The sequence below is a fragment of the Muntiacus reevesi genome, chromosome 1, assembly GCF_963930625.1.
Source record: "Muntiacus reevesi chromosome 1, mMunRee1.1, whole genome shotgun sequence".
NCBI classification, from domain to species: domain Eukaryota; kingdom Metazoa; phylum Chordata; class Mammalia; order Artiodactyla; family Cervidae; genus Muntiacus; species Muntiacus reevesi.
In genome coordinates this window covers 152,746,289-152,762,242 of record NC_089249.1, presented here as the reverse complement: position 1 = coordinate 152,762,242, position 15,954 = coordinate 152,746,289, and the positions used below count along the sequence as shown (strand labels likewise).

The 15,954-nt window shown below is 34.9% G+C and overlaps 1 protein-coding gene and 1 non-coding gene across 8 annotated transcripts in view; one reads left to right on the top strand and one right to left on the bottom strand.

The window, feature by feature from the left end:
- The first annotated feature begins 1,874 nt into the window (after positions 1-1,874).
- TRNAE-CUC (transfer RNA glutamic acid (anticodon CUC)) lies at positions 1,875-1,947 on the top strand. Its single transcript has one exon. It is a non-coding gene; the product is annotated as a tRNA-Glu (tRNA).
- A 149-nt stretch (positions 1,948-2,096) lies between these two features.
- Positions 2,097-15,954, bottom strand: part of TUT4 (terminal uridylyl transferase 4) — a 119,098-nt gene continuing 105,240 nt past the window's right edge. Inside the window, exons 25-30 of one of the 7 annotated variants that reach the window (XM_065913178.1) lie at positions 13,151-13,266; positions 12,031-12,254; positions 11,071-11,171; positions 8,069-8,516; positions 3,664-3,822; positions 2,097-2,817 (exon numbers count right to left, since the gene is read on the bottom strand). In XM_065913178.1, the coding sequence (XP_065769250.1) occupies positions 2,750-2,817; positions 3,664-3,822; positions 8,069-8,516; positions 11,071-11,171; positions 12,031-12,254; positions 13,151-13,266 (1,116 nt within the window). In that variant the 3' untranslated portion in view covers positions 2,097-2,749. The remainder of the gene's footprint in view (positions 2,818-3,663; positions 3,823-8,068; positions 8,517-11,070; positions 11,172-12,030; positions 12,255-13,150; positions 13,267-15,954) is intronic. The other 6 variants (XM_065913143.1, XM_065913170.1, XM_065913186.1 and 3 more) reach the window with 6 other exon arrangements.

The following is a 15,954-nucleotide window of genomic DNA, read 5'->3' as shown; positions in this document are numbered from 1 at the left end:
GAGAGCTGACTATAACCAAATACAAGAGCAGCCTATTCTATCATCATTTTACATATGTATTTTATAAATGAGAAGAGCTGGAAACAGCAGAAATGTCTATCTACAGGGGACTGAATGAATATATAGTATGTTATTGTTCATATTTTTTAATAATCTTTAATGACAAGGGAAAATGTTAATTACTCCATGTGATTAAACACTATACAAAAATTTCAAAGCAATGTGATCTTAAGTGTTTGTGTGTATGTGTATTCTCTGCAGAAGACTGAATTTCAGACTTTTCAATTGATCTACAAGAGATTTGAATTCATAATTTTATATTTATATGAAAACTGTAAATTTTAAAACTCAGCTACTACCACATAAATTACAAACTTAAAGTTTTCTATTTTTCAACTTGGAACATTTCTACAGTTGAAGACTAGCAATTACTGAAGGAGGGACAAGTGAGATGCTGAAAATGACTACATAGGAACACTGTTATAGAAGTAAAACTTAGGTGACTGGAGTTTATTGCCCCATAAATACCTTTTGCCAGATGGTATACTACCTACCTTTGAGACGGAAGGCTGAACTGGGGCAGTCTCTTGTAGATTAATTTTGGAGGCAAGGGGTGCTGCACTGCACAGCTTTTGGCATTTTAGCTCCCCGACCAAGGATTGAACCCAGGCCCTTGGCAGTGCAAGTGCAGAGAGTCTTAACCGCTGGACCACCAGGGAATTCCCAAATCATTTTCTTTTTAATGAATAATTAAAATATGTACAAAAGTAGAACAGAAAAACCAGCACTCTATTCTCTAAGACCTGAAAGGACATGAAATGCTTAGAACACTGACTTTAAAGAAAAATCTTGAATTCCCTTAAGTCATATTTTAACAGAAAAGTGTACGTTGGGCCAATTACCTATCTCATTATTAACAAAACCAAAAAGCTAAACTCCACCACTTAGGAGGATTCCACGAGACTGTGAATGAAGCTTTTTTTAAGTTTAACTGACCAACCAACACTATGTTAGTTCCAGGTGCATAGCATAGTAATTCATAATGATCGCCAAGGCATGCTGAAGCTTTAATATGAAAAACTAACAGCTTAACATTTAATAAATTCCTTTCCAAGGCTATAAGTATGGCAGGAAAGCCTTCCAACCACCTGCAATAGATTTCAAGCATCTTCCTTCCATATTGGAAACTGTGGCAAAAGCCCACATGCTCTCCTATTTAAGGAACACATATCTGTGAGGAAGCAAAACAAAGATACTGTTCTTAAAAGACATTTATATTTACTTATTCTGCAGATTTCCAAATAAATCTATAGCATCATTTAGTTTGAACTCTCTGGCAAGTCTCTCTCAGTTGTTCATATACCTCACTTCAACACAGAGTATCAAGAATAGTTGAGAAATCTACCACTAACAATACAAGTTTGAAATCCAACAATAATCACCAATCACGAGGTATTATTGGTAAACACCATCCTTGCAAGTGTACTTTCCAGGCAGTAATATAGGACTCAAAACAGTCTGGCATATGTTAGTTCCTCAGTAAATAAGGATTACTTTCCCTCCATTCTAAGTGTCAGTATCAGTTTCAGTGGTTTAAAAACTGCTTCAAAAAAAAAACAAAAAAACAAACTCTGCTTCAAAGATCTGTTTCAATTCTATTCCCAACATGTAACTGTCCTAACTTTAGAATTCATTGTTTTGCACCTCCAGTTTTTTCAATGACAAAATGAGATAGTATCTGTGTCTATCAATCTCATATGGGTGTTGTGAAGATCCAATAAAATAAAATGAAAAGATTCTTATATCTTTTTCTAAAACTAAGTCTGTGATTTAGAATAGTCTATTCACTGGGAGTAAAACAAATCTCCAGGGCTTCCCTGGTAGTCCAGTGGCTAAGACTCTGTACTCTCAATGCAGGGGGCCTGGGTTCGATCCCTGGTCAGGGAACTAGATCCCACATGTAGCAAAAGAGTTCACATGCCACAACTAAGACAGGGTGCAGTCAAATAAATAAATAAATACTTTTTAAAAAATCTCTGAATTGTAACATTATATTCCTATCATCTAAACAACTAGATGAATTAACCAAATTTGACTCTTGTCAAAAAGATTTATTAACTTAAAATAGAATTACTTCAAATACAGACAAAAGCAAATTTCTGTTCAAGTATGAATATTTTCAATATACAAGAATGTAAAAGAAAAAAATTCTAAATCTTCAATCTTGAGGTTTTATTATTTTTTTACCTTTTAAAAAGTTTTTGGCACTACAAGGTTCTGTAAAGAATAGAAGTGACAAATTTAAAACACATGAAAGTCTTTCCTAATTCTTAAGAACAATATATATAAAGTCTGAAGCAACCAAAGTATGAATACAGCTAATAGAAAATAAAGAATGTAATTTTTAAATTCTCTCTTTATACAATTCATCAAGGTTAAACAAAACAAAATTCCCTTAAAAATAGGGTAATAAAATAGATGAAATTTGTATCACTCAATTTGGTGATACTAGTAAAAACTATAGTTCATATTTATATACAAATAATACAGTCTTTAAAAACAGTCTTAGAATTTAAATAAGCTATCTAAACGTTAAAATTTTAAATCAGAACCTGATTTGTTTTATTTTCCATTAAATGTCACTTTTTCTGCTGAATGTAACTGACACTGAGGTACGGATACCCTTGAGACAGCAGGATTGGCTGGTTGCTGTGCATCTGTAGACCAGCTGAAAGAAAATGGACTTGCATTACTCCGACACGTTTCCTCTTGGTGGGTGGGGACAACGCTCTCTACACCGACGGGTGGCACATCTGTCTGTTGGACACAACACAGACAGGAAACTGAAAGGCTTGTGCCTATTTACCTGACAACCTCTTAGAATTAACTTTTTTCCCCTAGACATTCCCTGTTTGAATTGAGATAAACTGTGGAAGCAAATAAGACTAGATAAAATGCTATTCATTACTTAGATCAAAGCCATTACTGATACATAAGTACCAACAGAATATAATCAATTCAAATGTCATTCAAATCTGTTTTACTACACAAATCGACTATTACACTACTCAACTCAAAAATTCTACTACATTCCATTGCTTACTAAACTAAATCCAAACTCCTTTATAATATGACCTCAGCCGACCTTTCTAGCCTCATTACCCACACATTTTTCCATTTAACTCATCTAATCCTATTATTTTCTCTTTTTTCCTTTTCTTTTTACTGAGGTAAAACTCAGTGATTTTGCATATATTTTTGCCTCAGCTGAGAACACTCTTCTCTAATCTCTACACAATCTCTAGGAAAAAAAATTCCGTATGTTTCAAGACCTAATTCAAATGTAAAAATCTTAGGCAGTTTGATCCTTGGTGTCCATATTCTTGCTCTCTCTGCTAGGGCAAAGTTAATGGATTCCTCTAAGCTCCTATCCTTGTCTGTTTTACATGTCTAACTTTCCTAATAAAATATGTATTAAGTGTAGGTGTTATTATTTAATTCTGCTTGAGCAATAAGCATCTAGCACAGTCTGACATACAGTATGCTCTCTCAGTAAATATTTACTGAATTCAGTTTCACTCCCAGATCCTGGCCTTTACAAAGGCTCCACTGTCCCATAACAAAACCCACTCAGCCTTGTAACAAATATGTAAGCAATGGTACCTTGTGTATAGAAAGGTTTGTTGGGCTGGAATCTGGCATTTCCCTGATGCATGAAGTTCTGATGCAAACCATAAGGCCACGAAGCTGGGACAAGAGGGAAATGGGGTCGTGGTGCATGTTCCCAAGGAATTGGAGGATTCAGTCCTGGAAATCCTGGCTCTGCATTTCAAAAACAAAGGAAAGATATATGTTAAAACATCACCTTGTTCATTCATACATTCCTTCATTCCACAAAGATTTACTGGTCATCACTGACCAAGAAATATGCTAAACGCAGAGGATACCTTCCTCCGAAATTTTTTTAAAAAATTTTTATTGAAGTATTCCTGCTTTATGATGCTGTGTTAGTTTCTGCCATCCAGCAAAGTGAACCAGCTAGATGCTACACATATACCCTCTTTTTTGAATTTCCTTCCCATTTAGATCACCACAGAGCACTGAGTGGAGCTCCCTGTGCTATACAGTAGGTCCTCATTAGTTATCTAAATGTCTTATTTATGAATAATTTGAGAATAATTACAGTGCTTTATTTCTTAAAGTTTTTTTGGTTGACATATCTACACAATTAATACTATATATTAATAGCGTAGGACTTCCCTTGTGGCTCAGACGGTAAAGCATCTGCCTACAATGTGGGAGACCCAGGTTCAATCCCTGGGTTGGGAAGATCCTCTGGAGAAGGAAATGGCAACCCCCTCCAGTACTCTTGCCTGAAAAATCCCATGGATGGAGGAGCGTGGTAGGCTACAGGCCATGGGGTCGCAAAGAGTCGGACACGACTGAGTGACTTCACTTGACTTGATTAATAGTGTAAATCATATCAGTTGTGTATATAGAACAATAGTGGACATATGTCAATATATGTATTATGTACAGTGTATATATGTCAACCAAAAAAAATTTTTAAGGAATAAAACACTGTAACTGTTCCTAAATTATTCATAAAGGAAATATTTAAGAAGACATATACAATAGTATGTGGTAATTGCTGTGACAGATTGGTAGATGGTGTCTAAAAGGGGACTACTCCAACTGTTCAAAGTCAGAGAAGGTTTTCCTAAAATGATTGACTAAATTGAATTTTAAAGGACAAGGAACAAGTTAGGCAAAATGGGAGAGGGAGGGAATTTCAGACAGAAGGAATAGTGTGTTCAAAAGCCAGGAAGCAGAAAAGTACAGCCAGCTTGGGAAGCTGCAGAACAACTGCAATACAGAGACAAATGCAAAGGAAAGCAGAGGTTAGAGGAAAGGCTGGACGGGTGGGCAGAATTTATATTTCACAGAACCTTAGTATGTCATTAAGCAGCTTACATTTTATCATAAAGACACTGCCAATCATCCTAGAATCAATTATATATTGGCCTGGAAGATTTTATTAGAAGCTGAGACACTGTGGTGAAATGGTTGAAAACAGACCTTGGTGCCAAACAACTTTAAGTTCAAATACTAATTACAAAAATTACTAAGGTTTAATTATGAATCCCAGGTTGTTATGAGGATTAAATAAGATAACAAAAATAAAGTGGCTTGCACAAATTCTGGCATATAACCAGGAATTAAAAAAAAAAAAAAAAATCAGTCCTATTCTATGGTAAACCACCCCCACCAATCTACTTCCCTTTAAGACCTATCTTAAAGTAAGTCTTTCAAAATGCAGTAACCCCTGAATCTTCTGGATCATTTCTGGAGGCTTTTCTCATTCAGGATCAAAATGTGGCAGAAAATAATCTGAAAGACACTGACCCTTATTTACTAAACTTCCAAGCAAGAAGTAAGGAAGTACAGGATAGGGAGGAAGAAAACCAAAACCCATACTAGCCACGCTCCTAACAAGATCAGTCTTCTCAGGAGGCAGCTAGGTAAATAAAGCAGCTGGTTCACCACAAGTTCGTAAAGTCAAGTTACAACTGAGAGCTGAAGCTGCAGAGCTCAGAGTTTACAAAAAATAAGACTGGGTATACATTACTGAGATCCTTACTGAGGAACATTTTTATATAAAAGGTTATTTTTAGGATATAGTTCAATCTCTCTCGGTCATTTTTCACAACCAAATATTTTTATAATTAGAGATAGTCTGAACAATTACCATTAAAGACAATTTGAAAAATCGGTGAAAAAACTCATACAACTCCCTATTCTAATACAAACACTATTATCATTTTAAAATATCCCCATCTGGTTTTGCCATTTTTAACATAATGTTAATTTTAGCAGTAATAATAACTAGAAGTTGTACACCCATCCAACAAATAATAAACATTTGCTAAAAAAATAAAAAAATAAGAGATTTGGTGAGTAACAGTTTGTTATATAATAAGTTAAGTCACTCAGTCGTGTCCGACTCTTGGTGACCCCATGGACTGTAGCCCACCAGGCTCCTCCGTCCATGGGATTCTCTAGGCAAGAATACTGGAGTGGGTTGCCATTTCCTTCTCCAGGGGATCTTCCCGACCCAGGGATCGAACCCAGGTCTTCCAAACTGCAGGCAGACGCTTTAACCTCTGAGCCACCAGGGAAGCCTAGAAGTATACAAATAGCATCTATCTTACAACAGGCACTACACTGGACACTAGGGAGACAATGATAGACAAGAAACAATTTACAACCTCTAAAAGTTCAGTCTAATGCATTATGCAGACAAGTAAACAGGCAATTTCAACACAGTAAGACAAGTCTTATAATATGGATATTAAGGAAACATGAAGGAGAGAAAAGAATACGTAATACAATTGGAGGAGAGGATCTATAAGAATTAAGAGCCTTCCTAAAGAAAGTGATCCAAATTTTAAAGTGAAGGGTAAGTAAGTTAGCCAAGCTTTTGGAGAAAAGCAGAAGGAGGTGAGAGTGAACAGCAGAGTTATTGGAGAGGACATTCCAGGCAGAGGGAACCAACCACTTAAGTAAATAATCAGGGGTAAGAGCATGGTGTGCCTGTAGGGTGTTAATTAATTAGTTCATTAAGGCTAAAACAGAGATCAACTAGTGGTAGAGAAAGAAAGAAGTTAAAACTGTTAAAACGGAATCAATATATCAAAAGGCAAAGCATGTGTCTGTCTTCATGGTTATATAACTCAGTGACTATCACAGTGTTTATCATGGCATGCATACAATAAAAATTTGCTGAATGAGAAAAGCAGAGGCCACATTAGAATGGCCATGTATGACGTATATCCTTTGATCCTTGAAATCTAAATAAGTTCCACATTCTGGAATTTCTGCTCAGCAAAATATACTATCTGTATTATTTCAAAAGAGGTCAGAGATTCCTCCATTACAGTGCTTTAAGGAATAACATATATTCGTTTAAAACTATCACTAAAATTATTCTGAAAATTGATAAAGGTAAATAATCAAGCTTTTAGTCTACATTTCCTCTACAAACAATATATAAGGATAACCAAGTAGTTAATAAGAAAAGGAATCAGAGACAGTAAGTTACAGAAGAATCACAAACAGTAAATAGAAAACACAGATAACTTAAATCTGGGTAATGGGAGGTTTATACTTTACTCTCTCCTACTGTGTTCAAGTTTTCCATGATAAAAGTTTTAAAAATAAATATAATGTAAAACTAGTTTTACAGCATTTATCAACTATTTTTAAATACACAAAAATGAAAAAAATGACTGGCTAGTAATAAACCAAAATATTTCTGAACAATTCTGCCCAGGAATTAAGATTATATATGGTCTTCTTTTTCTTTTTAAAATGCTCTACAAAAAAAAATTTTTTTAAAGAGAGAACAAAGAAACAACAAAAAAATTTTAAAAAAAGATTAAAAAACGCTCTACAAAGAATATGCATTATTTAAATATCAGTAAAAAACTATTCTTTGTTAAGCTATAAAGTGTTACTAATCTTTTTCTTTTTAGAAAACTGCTTCTTAGTAAGTAAGGAGATAGTAAGAGTCCAAAGCAAAGATTACAGGTTTTGAAGAAAGAAATTGGTTTAAATCCTGGATCTACTATGATTATAACAGCATGACAGTTATTTTTAACTCTTCACAATTTCCTCAACTGTAAAAATAAGTGCTAAAAATACCTATACCAAATGAGACTGCAATGAAATTTTTAATAATAACAAACATTTATATTTATTACCTCACTTAATATTCAAAACATTCCTGTGAGTTAGGTTCTATTAATACACACTTATTTCACAGACGAAACCAATGTACAAAGAGATTAAGCAAATACCTGATGCCACATAATAAATGGCAGAGCCACGATTCAAATCCAGGTGGTCTGAATCCATAGCCCATACTCTTCACCTTACCTTATACTGCCCCCTCCACAAATAATGATTGCCATATTTTTACTCACATTTATCTCCCCAGGTTCAACCAATAAAACAATTCATCCAACCTTTCTACAGACAGATACAAAAGAAGAAAAGAAAGGGTTACCCGAATTCCCCACTGTACCATTGTTCACCAGGGAATTTGGAGCCACAGTACGGGGCCAGTGTCCATCATGAGAGGAGCTAGGGATCGCCACAGGTCTGGCAGCAGGCTGTGCAAAGATGATGCTGGGATCGTTCAGGCCAATATTGCTGGGCGCACTGCCTGGTGCAGAATGGATCACTGGGCCGTGAATAGGCCAGGACGGGGCAGGGATTTGGAGGGGGTGCATTGGCAACAATCCCATGTTGTGCATGGGAGAATACTGAGCTGGTGGTGACTGAGGGAAGTTATACATAGGCATCTGGACCTGATGGGGGTGCTGGGTTCCCTGCTGAGGTGGGCCAAGCTTGGGTTGGGATCCTGGCTGGGATGGAGGCTGGGTAATGGCAGTGGACTGGGAAGAGTTCTGTGGAAATGGCTGGGGCTGAGGAGAATAAGATGGCGAATCAGACTGCAGAGAAAAAAAAAAGATATATTTTAAAATTATTTTATGAACATCTTAATTTTATAAAAGCAGAAATTATAAAAATATAAAACTATGGAGTTACTTCATCAGAATACTATAAACAGAATTCTATGATATACATACTAACAGATAATAACAGAACCTCATTTTATATGAAGGTAGAGTTTTTCCCAAGGTTCTCAAACCCTCTCTCACATAGGTTTTATCTATAAATCTTTTTATTGCCCAAAGAAGACAAAGTCCAGACAACATATTTGTCACATAGAACACACAACTCCAACTGTAACTAGAAGTTTACATCTAAATCTCTCATACTCTCTGTCATTTAGCTCCTCAACAAGTATTTATAGGGTGTCAGTTATGTACTGGGCATTGTTATAGGTATTAAAAATAAAATACTAACATGTATGCCCTCATGAAGCTTAAAGTCAATAAGGAAAAAGAGGAGGAAGAGATAAAGATTACATAAGCAATCACAATAAAGTATAACAATTACTATGATAAAGACTGTATAATGTATAATGAAATCCCAGAGCAGGAACACCTAAGCCCACTTTGGGAGAAGAAGAGAAAACAAGACTAAAGAAAGTGGAAATCAAGGAAATCTTCCTGAAGGAAGTGACTTTTAAGCTGAGACTTAAAAAGAAACCAATATGATAAAAAAGAGTAGAGAAAAAGGAGAAGAGAAGATTCTGTTAGAGCGAACAACATAACTGAAGGTATACAGAAACAAAAGCACATAGCCTTTTAAAGTAATTGGAATCTGAAATGATGGTTACCTAGGCTAGGGAAGCAAATGGATGTGAGCTCTTTGTTACAGATAGAAACAACAGGAGCTAGTGACTGACTGGATGTGGAGGTTGAGGGAAGAGTAGTAGTTCAGGAAACTAGAGACAGTGAGATCATTCAATGAGATGGAGAAGACAGGAGGAAGAGGCAAACTTGGGGAGTTGGAAAGAAATATAAGCTACATTCTAGACATGTTGAAGCTGAAGTGCTTTGCAGGACCTTGAATAGCAAAGTCCATCAGTCAGACTCTTACCCGATCTCAGGTGGGGTGAATGCTAGAAGCAGAGGATGAAAGTTAGGGGCACCATAGGAGAGTGGTTAGAGCACAGGCTTTGGAAACAGAACCTAAGGATACAAGTTCTGGTTCCAAGTGTTTATTGACCTCAGGCAAAAAACTTAAATCTCAGTTTCTTCACCTGTAAAGTATAAATAATAGAATCTACATCACAGGTTTTTGTGAAGATTAACTACAACAATACATGTCAAAAACATAAACACCAAATTCAGAATAGTAGATACATTTTAGTAGCAAGGAAGGGATAGTAGGAAAAGTTTTAAGAAGGGAACAGCATCCAAGAGGAATGCATAGGGGTTGTCAACTGTGGATACTCTTTAATAAAACCAAAATAACAAAACACTGAGAATTGTTAAAGCCTCGTAGTAGTGCATGGTTATCATTTTCTATACTTATATATAACCATGGTTATACCCTAACCCTAACCATATATAACAATGGTTATAATTTTCTATATTATTCAGTATTTTAACAATATTTAATAAGAAACAGGAAAAATGCATATATAGCAAATAGCAATCAATAAATGTTGTTACTGTAATATAATTGTTATTATATAATTTTTATGAAAATGTCAGACCCACAGTAGTACATATTCAAGTGTTGGAGGTAGGGTTAGTGGGATCCTAAATGTTTTCTTAAGACAAGTCCTACTATTGCTCTTCAAATGCTCTAAGAAATTTTTCCAAAACACAGATCACATCTGATTTAGCATGTTTAATAGTTAACAGCTTTGAAGTGATGTAGACCTGTGTGTGAATCTTTCAATTTCTCTTATTCTCAGCTTCCCAATTTGTAAAATTTGATCATACCAATACTTATCACTTCACATGACCATTTGAAGGATTAAATGTGATAATAGGTGTGAAGCACTAAAGCACAACGTCAAGACTTAAAATAAGCATTCAATTAGTATTTACCTAATTTAAAATGTGCACATTTAAGTACTCTTTTACAGGATATGTTTCACTAGGTATCCATATCAGTGATGAGAAGCCACAAAATTTCAAGCAAATGAAGTATCATGCATGTACTGCCTTAACAGTACTAAACCCTTAATACATGTCAATTTTGGGGTCTATTGTTAATTAACAGTGTTCTTTCATTATAGAATATTCTTCCATATTCTTGCGTTATGCAAAACCTAAAGCCTCAAAGTTAAAGTTATTACCTTATTATAATCCAACCAACAACCTTATTTGGTAGTTACCTTATTTTACAAATAAGAAATAGGTTCACTGAAGTTAAGTATCTTGCCCATAGATTAAAACCCAGATCTACATTATTCCAAAAATAATGCTTATTCTAGCTGATGTGCCTAGCAAGGACATCTCTATAAAGCATTATGTAATCTGAAAGACTGAATTTGCCAATCTCAAAGATCAACCTTATCACCCACCAAAATTAGAGCTGTTTTCCTGCCAAGACCAACCCATCTGCAAGCAGAGTACTCACGCATTCTGAAGACTGCCTAGTCCTTATGGGCTGATCACCTTGTTGCTGGGCTGAACCAGCCACCTGCTGGGCATTTACAAGATTGCGGACCAGCTGGGCTGCTAAGAGAAGACATCAAAAAGAAATTCAATAGATAAAATAACAGAGAAATGATAATCAATAAACTCCCTTCTTCAGTACAACAGTCTCAAATCTGCAATTTTATAAACTTGGACTTTTAAACTACGATTATGTTAGTAAAGAACTTTTTAACAACTCATTTTTAAATTTAAGCCATTTCTCAACCCTTAGAGCATTAAAAAAAAAAAATACAGTGATTCTGGAAACAAGAACAAATATCATGCTGTTTTCTAAAGAAGATTATACATTTATTTAAGAAAATAACTCCTGCAACAAGAATCTGAATAACTGGAAATCATCACTTATATTTTGTTTTTTTCTTTCAATCAACTCTATCTGGGTTTCTAATTCACAAAATTCCCTATGAAATATAATAAGAACAGATATCCCTCTCTCATAAAAGACATGGGAAGAGATATAATTTCTCCTATATGTTCCCAGAAAAACAATCTCTCATTAACTTTTGGGGGTTGGTAGTTAACTTTTGTTAACTTTTCATAGCAAGAGAAATAAAGAATATGACTCAAATCCAAAAAATACTTAGAGGGAGTTACTGAATACAACAGACTGCTAAGACCTTGATAATAAACATATCCAAATACTATTCAAAATAAAAACCTAAATTTTCTCTTTACTGAATACAACAGACTGCTAAGACCTTGATAATAAACATATCCAAATACTATTCAAAATAAAAACCTAAATTTTCTCTTTAATAAATTAAAAGGCCTGAAATCATAAAGTTATGTTTAGAATAGAGAAGAATCAGGGTCCTTAAAATGACATCAACATAAATGACACTATTTCCACCAGAAACTATTTTTGGCTTTTTCTATTTACCTGCCACACTGCTATTCCTCTGACGGGCCAGCTTGACCTCTGGGCACTCCCTTCGCACATGTCCTGCATCTCCACAGATAAAACATCTGAGGTCTCTGGGGTCTCTAAAGTCTCGAGTGTCGTGGAGGTCTCGGGGGTCAAGAAGGTCTCGGGAGTCTTTCTCCTCTTCATTCCCTTCTTTCTCTTCTTCACTGTCTTTCTTCTTTAGTCTAAACAGTAAACTGCTGATACCAATAATGTGGGGCTAGGGACTTATAAAATAACTACAAAACAAACTAAACTATACAAGAGCCTCACAATAAAGGGATTAACATGCCCATTGTTTCATGCATTTTTTTGACGGCAAGGGTTCTCACATACCTACTCATGTGGCAGACACTGGATATTCTAGTAGTTTCATAATACAATATCAATTTTTAATGTTTAATAGCAAATTTTAATTGTACAATCCTTAGTTGGCTACTTGTTATGCCCATTTTATAAAGAAAGACATTTGAGGCTTGGAGAAAGTAAGTGTCTTCTCTAAATTTAATAAATAGCAGTGATGGAAACTACGAATTTGTTCTGTATGAAAAGTTCTAAGCTCTTTACATTAAGTAAAGCTTGATGACTAAAAAAGGAATTTCCTGGACTATTAAACAGTATAAAGAACACAGGAAAGTATCACAGACATATTTTCAGGGAGCACAGAGGATGTTTATTCCTTAAGGGAAAGAGTATATAGGCATATCTTACAATATATACCTCAAAGATTCATTTAATTATTTTTTAATTATTTGTTTTCATAATAGTGAGGTTCTCAGCAAGAACCTCGTATCTTGGTCTCTTTTTTTTCCCCCTGGATCCTAGCATGGTTTCCAGCATACAGTAAGTGTTAATAAATACTTCTGCAGTTTAAAAAACCTTAATGAATAGATGAACAAATAATAAATATCATGAGACACCAATGTACCAGGAATAAATCTCACTCTTTCACAAAACACCACTCAAATATACATTTACCTAAGAGTCAACTGCAAGCTCTAAACTTTCTCAATTTAAACATATCTAAACACATGATACCTTCAATTTGCCTCATATTTATTTTCCCTACAATGCTGATACATAATAATTTGCCAACCTTCTCCTTTTGGGGCAGTCTTTCATATAGTGGCCTATTTTTCCACACACACGGCAACATCGATCATTGGGAGCCAGTTCTCCATCTGTTAATACTCTGGAATCAAAGAAGTACTCCTAGGAAGAAAATACAACTTTACTAGGAAAAAAAAAAATCACTGTAAACTTTTGAATCCAAATGGAAAGCAGACCAGGACCCAAAAGTAATTTTTTAAAAAATGAAATAAATATCAACAAGTATTTCACTGTAACTAAAACCATGACATGACAACAAGATTCAGAATTATCATCATCAATATCACAGCTGCTAACAGTACTAATCACTTCACATTTACGTTTTTTTCTCATTCATCTGTAACATCTTTGTGTAATATCCCGATAAAGCAGATACTATTTTCCTGCTCATTTTATAGATGAGGAAACTGAGGCTCCAAGGCTCAGAAAGTTCAAGCCGTTTGCCCAGAGCAAAAAAAACTAATAAGTAGGAGATAAAGTATTTCAAGCTAAGTCTGATTACAAATCTCATGCTTTCTGCCCCACCAAGCTACTTCCACAAAGGAATCAATATCTTTACAAAAGAATTCTGTGTAAATATATCAATCCTCTGGTTTATTTAAAATATCACTGGATTTACATTCAACATTTCAAGAATATGTAACATTTACCATACAAAGTAGAATATACCTAAAAAGAACACTGAGAACCAATAAGAATTAAATCATTTTTCCAAGTCTTCAAAGAATCAGGCTCATTTTTGCTTACTACCTTTGTTATCTTTCTAAGCTTTAGTTCAGGTTTGCACTATCACAAAGACTAGTTTATCCTGACAATACCTGTTATCTTTGGATGGCAAGAGAACATGTCTACTTAGTACTCTCTGATTTCTTCAAATGTATCTAATGTCAGGGATAAAAGTATAAGAGAGACACCCACTGCATGGCTATTAGGAAAGAAAAAATATAGCAACAAGTATTATAAGGATGTGAAAAAACTGGAACCTTCATATATTGCTGGTGGGAATATAAAAAAGTCCAACTCTTTTAAGAAACAGCTTGGCAGCTCCTCAGAAAGTTAAACATAAACTTATTAAAACGACCCAACAATTCTACTGTTACGTATATGATCAAAAGAAATGAAAACACACATCCACAGGATATTTTGTACACAAATATTTGTAGCAGCACTACTCAGTGTAGCCGAACAGCAGAAAGAAGACAAATTTCCAACAAACTGATGAATGAAAGAATGAAATGTAATATGACCATACAGTGGAATATCACTCAACCATAAAAAAGAATGAAGTACTGATATATGCTACAGCTTGAATGAACCCTGAATACACTCTGCTAAATGAAAGACACCAGTCACAAAAGGCTACACATACTCTGATTCCATTTTCATAAAACATCTACAATAGACAAATCAATAGAGTGAGAGGAAAAAGGAAGGAGGACTGACTGTTAATTGGGACAGGAGTTTCCTTGAGAGAGGACAAAATGTTCTAATTAGATGCAGTGATGGTTGCACAATCCTGCAAAAATACTCAAACACTGAATTACTCACTTTATATAGGTGAACGCTAAAGTACATGAATTCTCAATAAAACTGTATTTCTAAAAAAGAAAACAATATAATCCTTTATATTTACTACTGATGAAGTCAATATAGTTTATTAAACTCTTCATTATCATTTTTTCTGATAAGACAAAAATGAAAGTCTTTCTTAATTTACCTGGTTGTTTATGGCAAAAATCTAGGAAACCACCCTGAACTTATTCTCGACTCATCCCCTCTAATTAACCACCAGGTTGTATCCATTCTATTCCTGAATATCTCTTTAATCAATTTTTCTTTATCCCACTTTCCTAGTTAAGGTGACCTAGACCTGGGGTCAACAAACTTTTGGGAAGAGCCAGATAGTTAAAATTTTAGGTGTTGAGGTAAAATTGAAGACATTATATAGGCACTTATAAAGTGAGAGAAAATTTCCACAAAAATTTTATTGAAGAATTTTAAAATATATTAATAATAACAGTATAATGTTTTTATAATGTAAATTTACTAATTCAAACAAAGGAACACTTTCTGGAGGAGACATTTGCTTAATTGGAGTTCAAAGTTAGTGCTGCCTATCATTAAAATAGAAGGCAAAATAAAATAAAATAGAAGGCAAATAGTTAATCCTAACCTGCAGATACATTTTATCTACTTCATCTTTGAAAATATTTTTCACAGATAAAAAGATTGAATATTTAAGGTACAGAAAATAATGAATGGATCTAGAGTACCTAGGGAAGGACTAGTCTCTGATAAAGAAGGTATATCTGGTGACTGGCCAGCAAGATGGTAAAGTAGAATGATTGAGTTCACCCCTTCTCAGTTGTGTCTGACTCTTTGAGACCCCATGGACTATACAGTCCATGGAATTCTCCAGGCCAGAACACTGGAGTGGGTAACCTTTCCCTTCTCCAGGGTATCTTCAAGACCCAGGAATCAAACTGGGGTCTCTTTGCAGGCAGATTCTTTACCAACTGAACTATCAGGGAAGCTCCCTTTTTAGAGAAACACCAAAATAACAACTAACTGCTGAACAGCCATTGAACAATAAAAAAAAGGCTGGAACCTATGAAAAAAGACACCTATATCCAAAGATGAAGAAGCCACAACAAAATTGTTGGAGAGGCACAATTCCAGTAAAATCAAATCCCATACCTGCTGTGTGGGCAACTCATAAACTGAAAAATGATAATACCACAGAAGTTCTACCACAGGACTGAAAGCCCTGAACTTCGTGTCAGGTCTCCC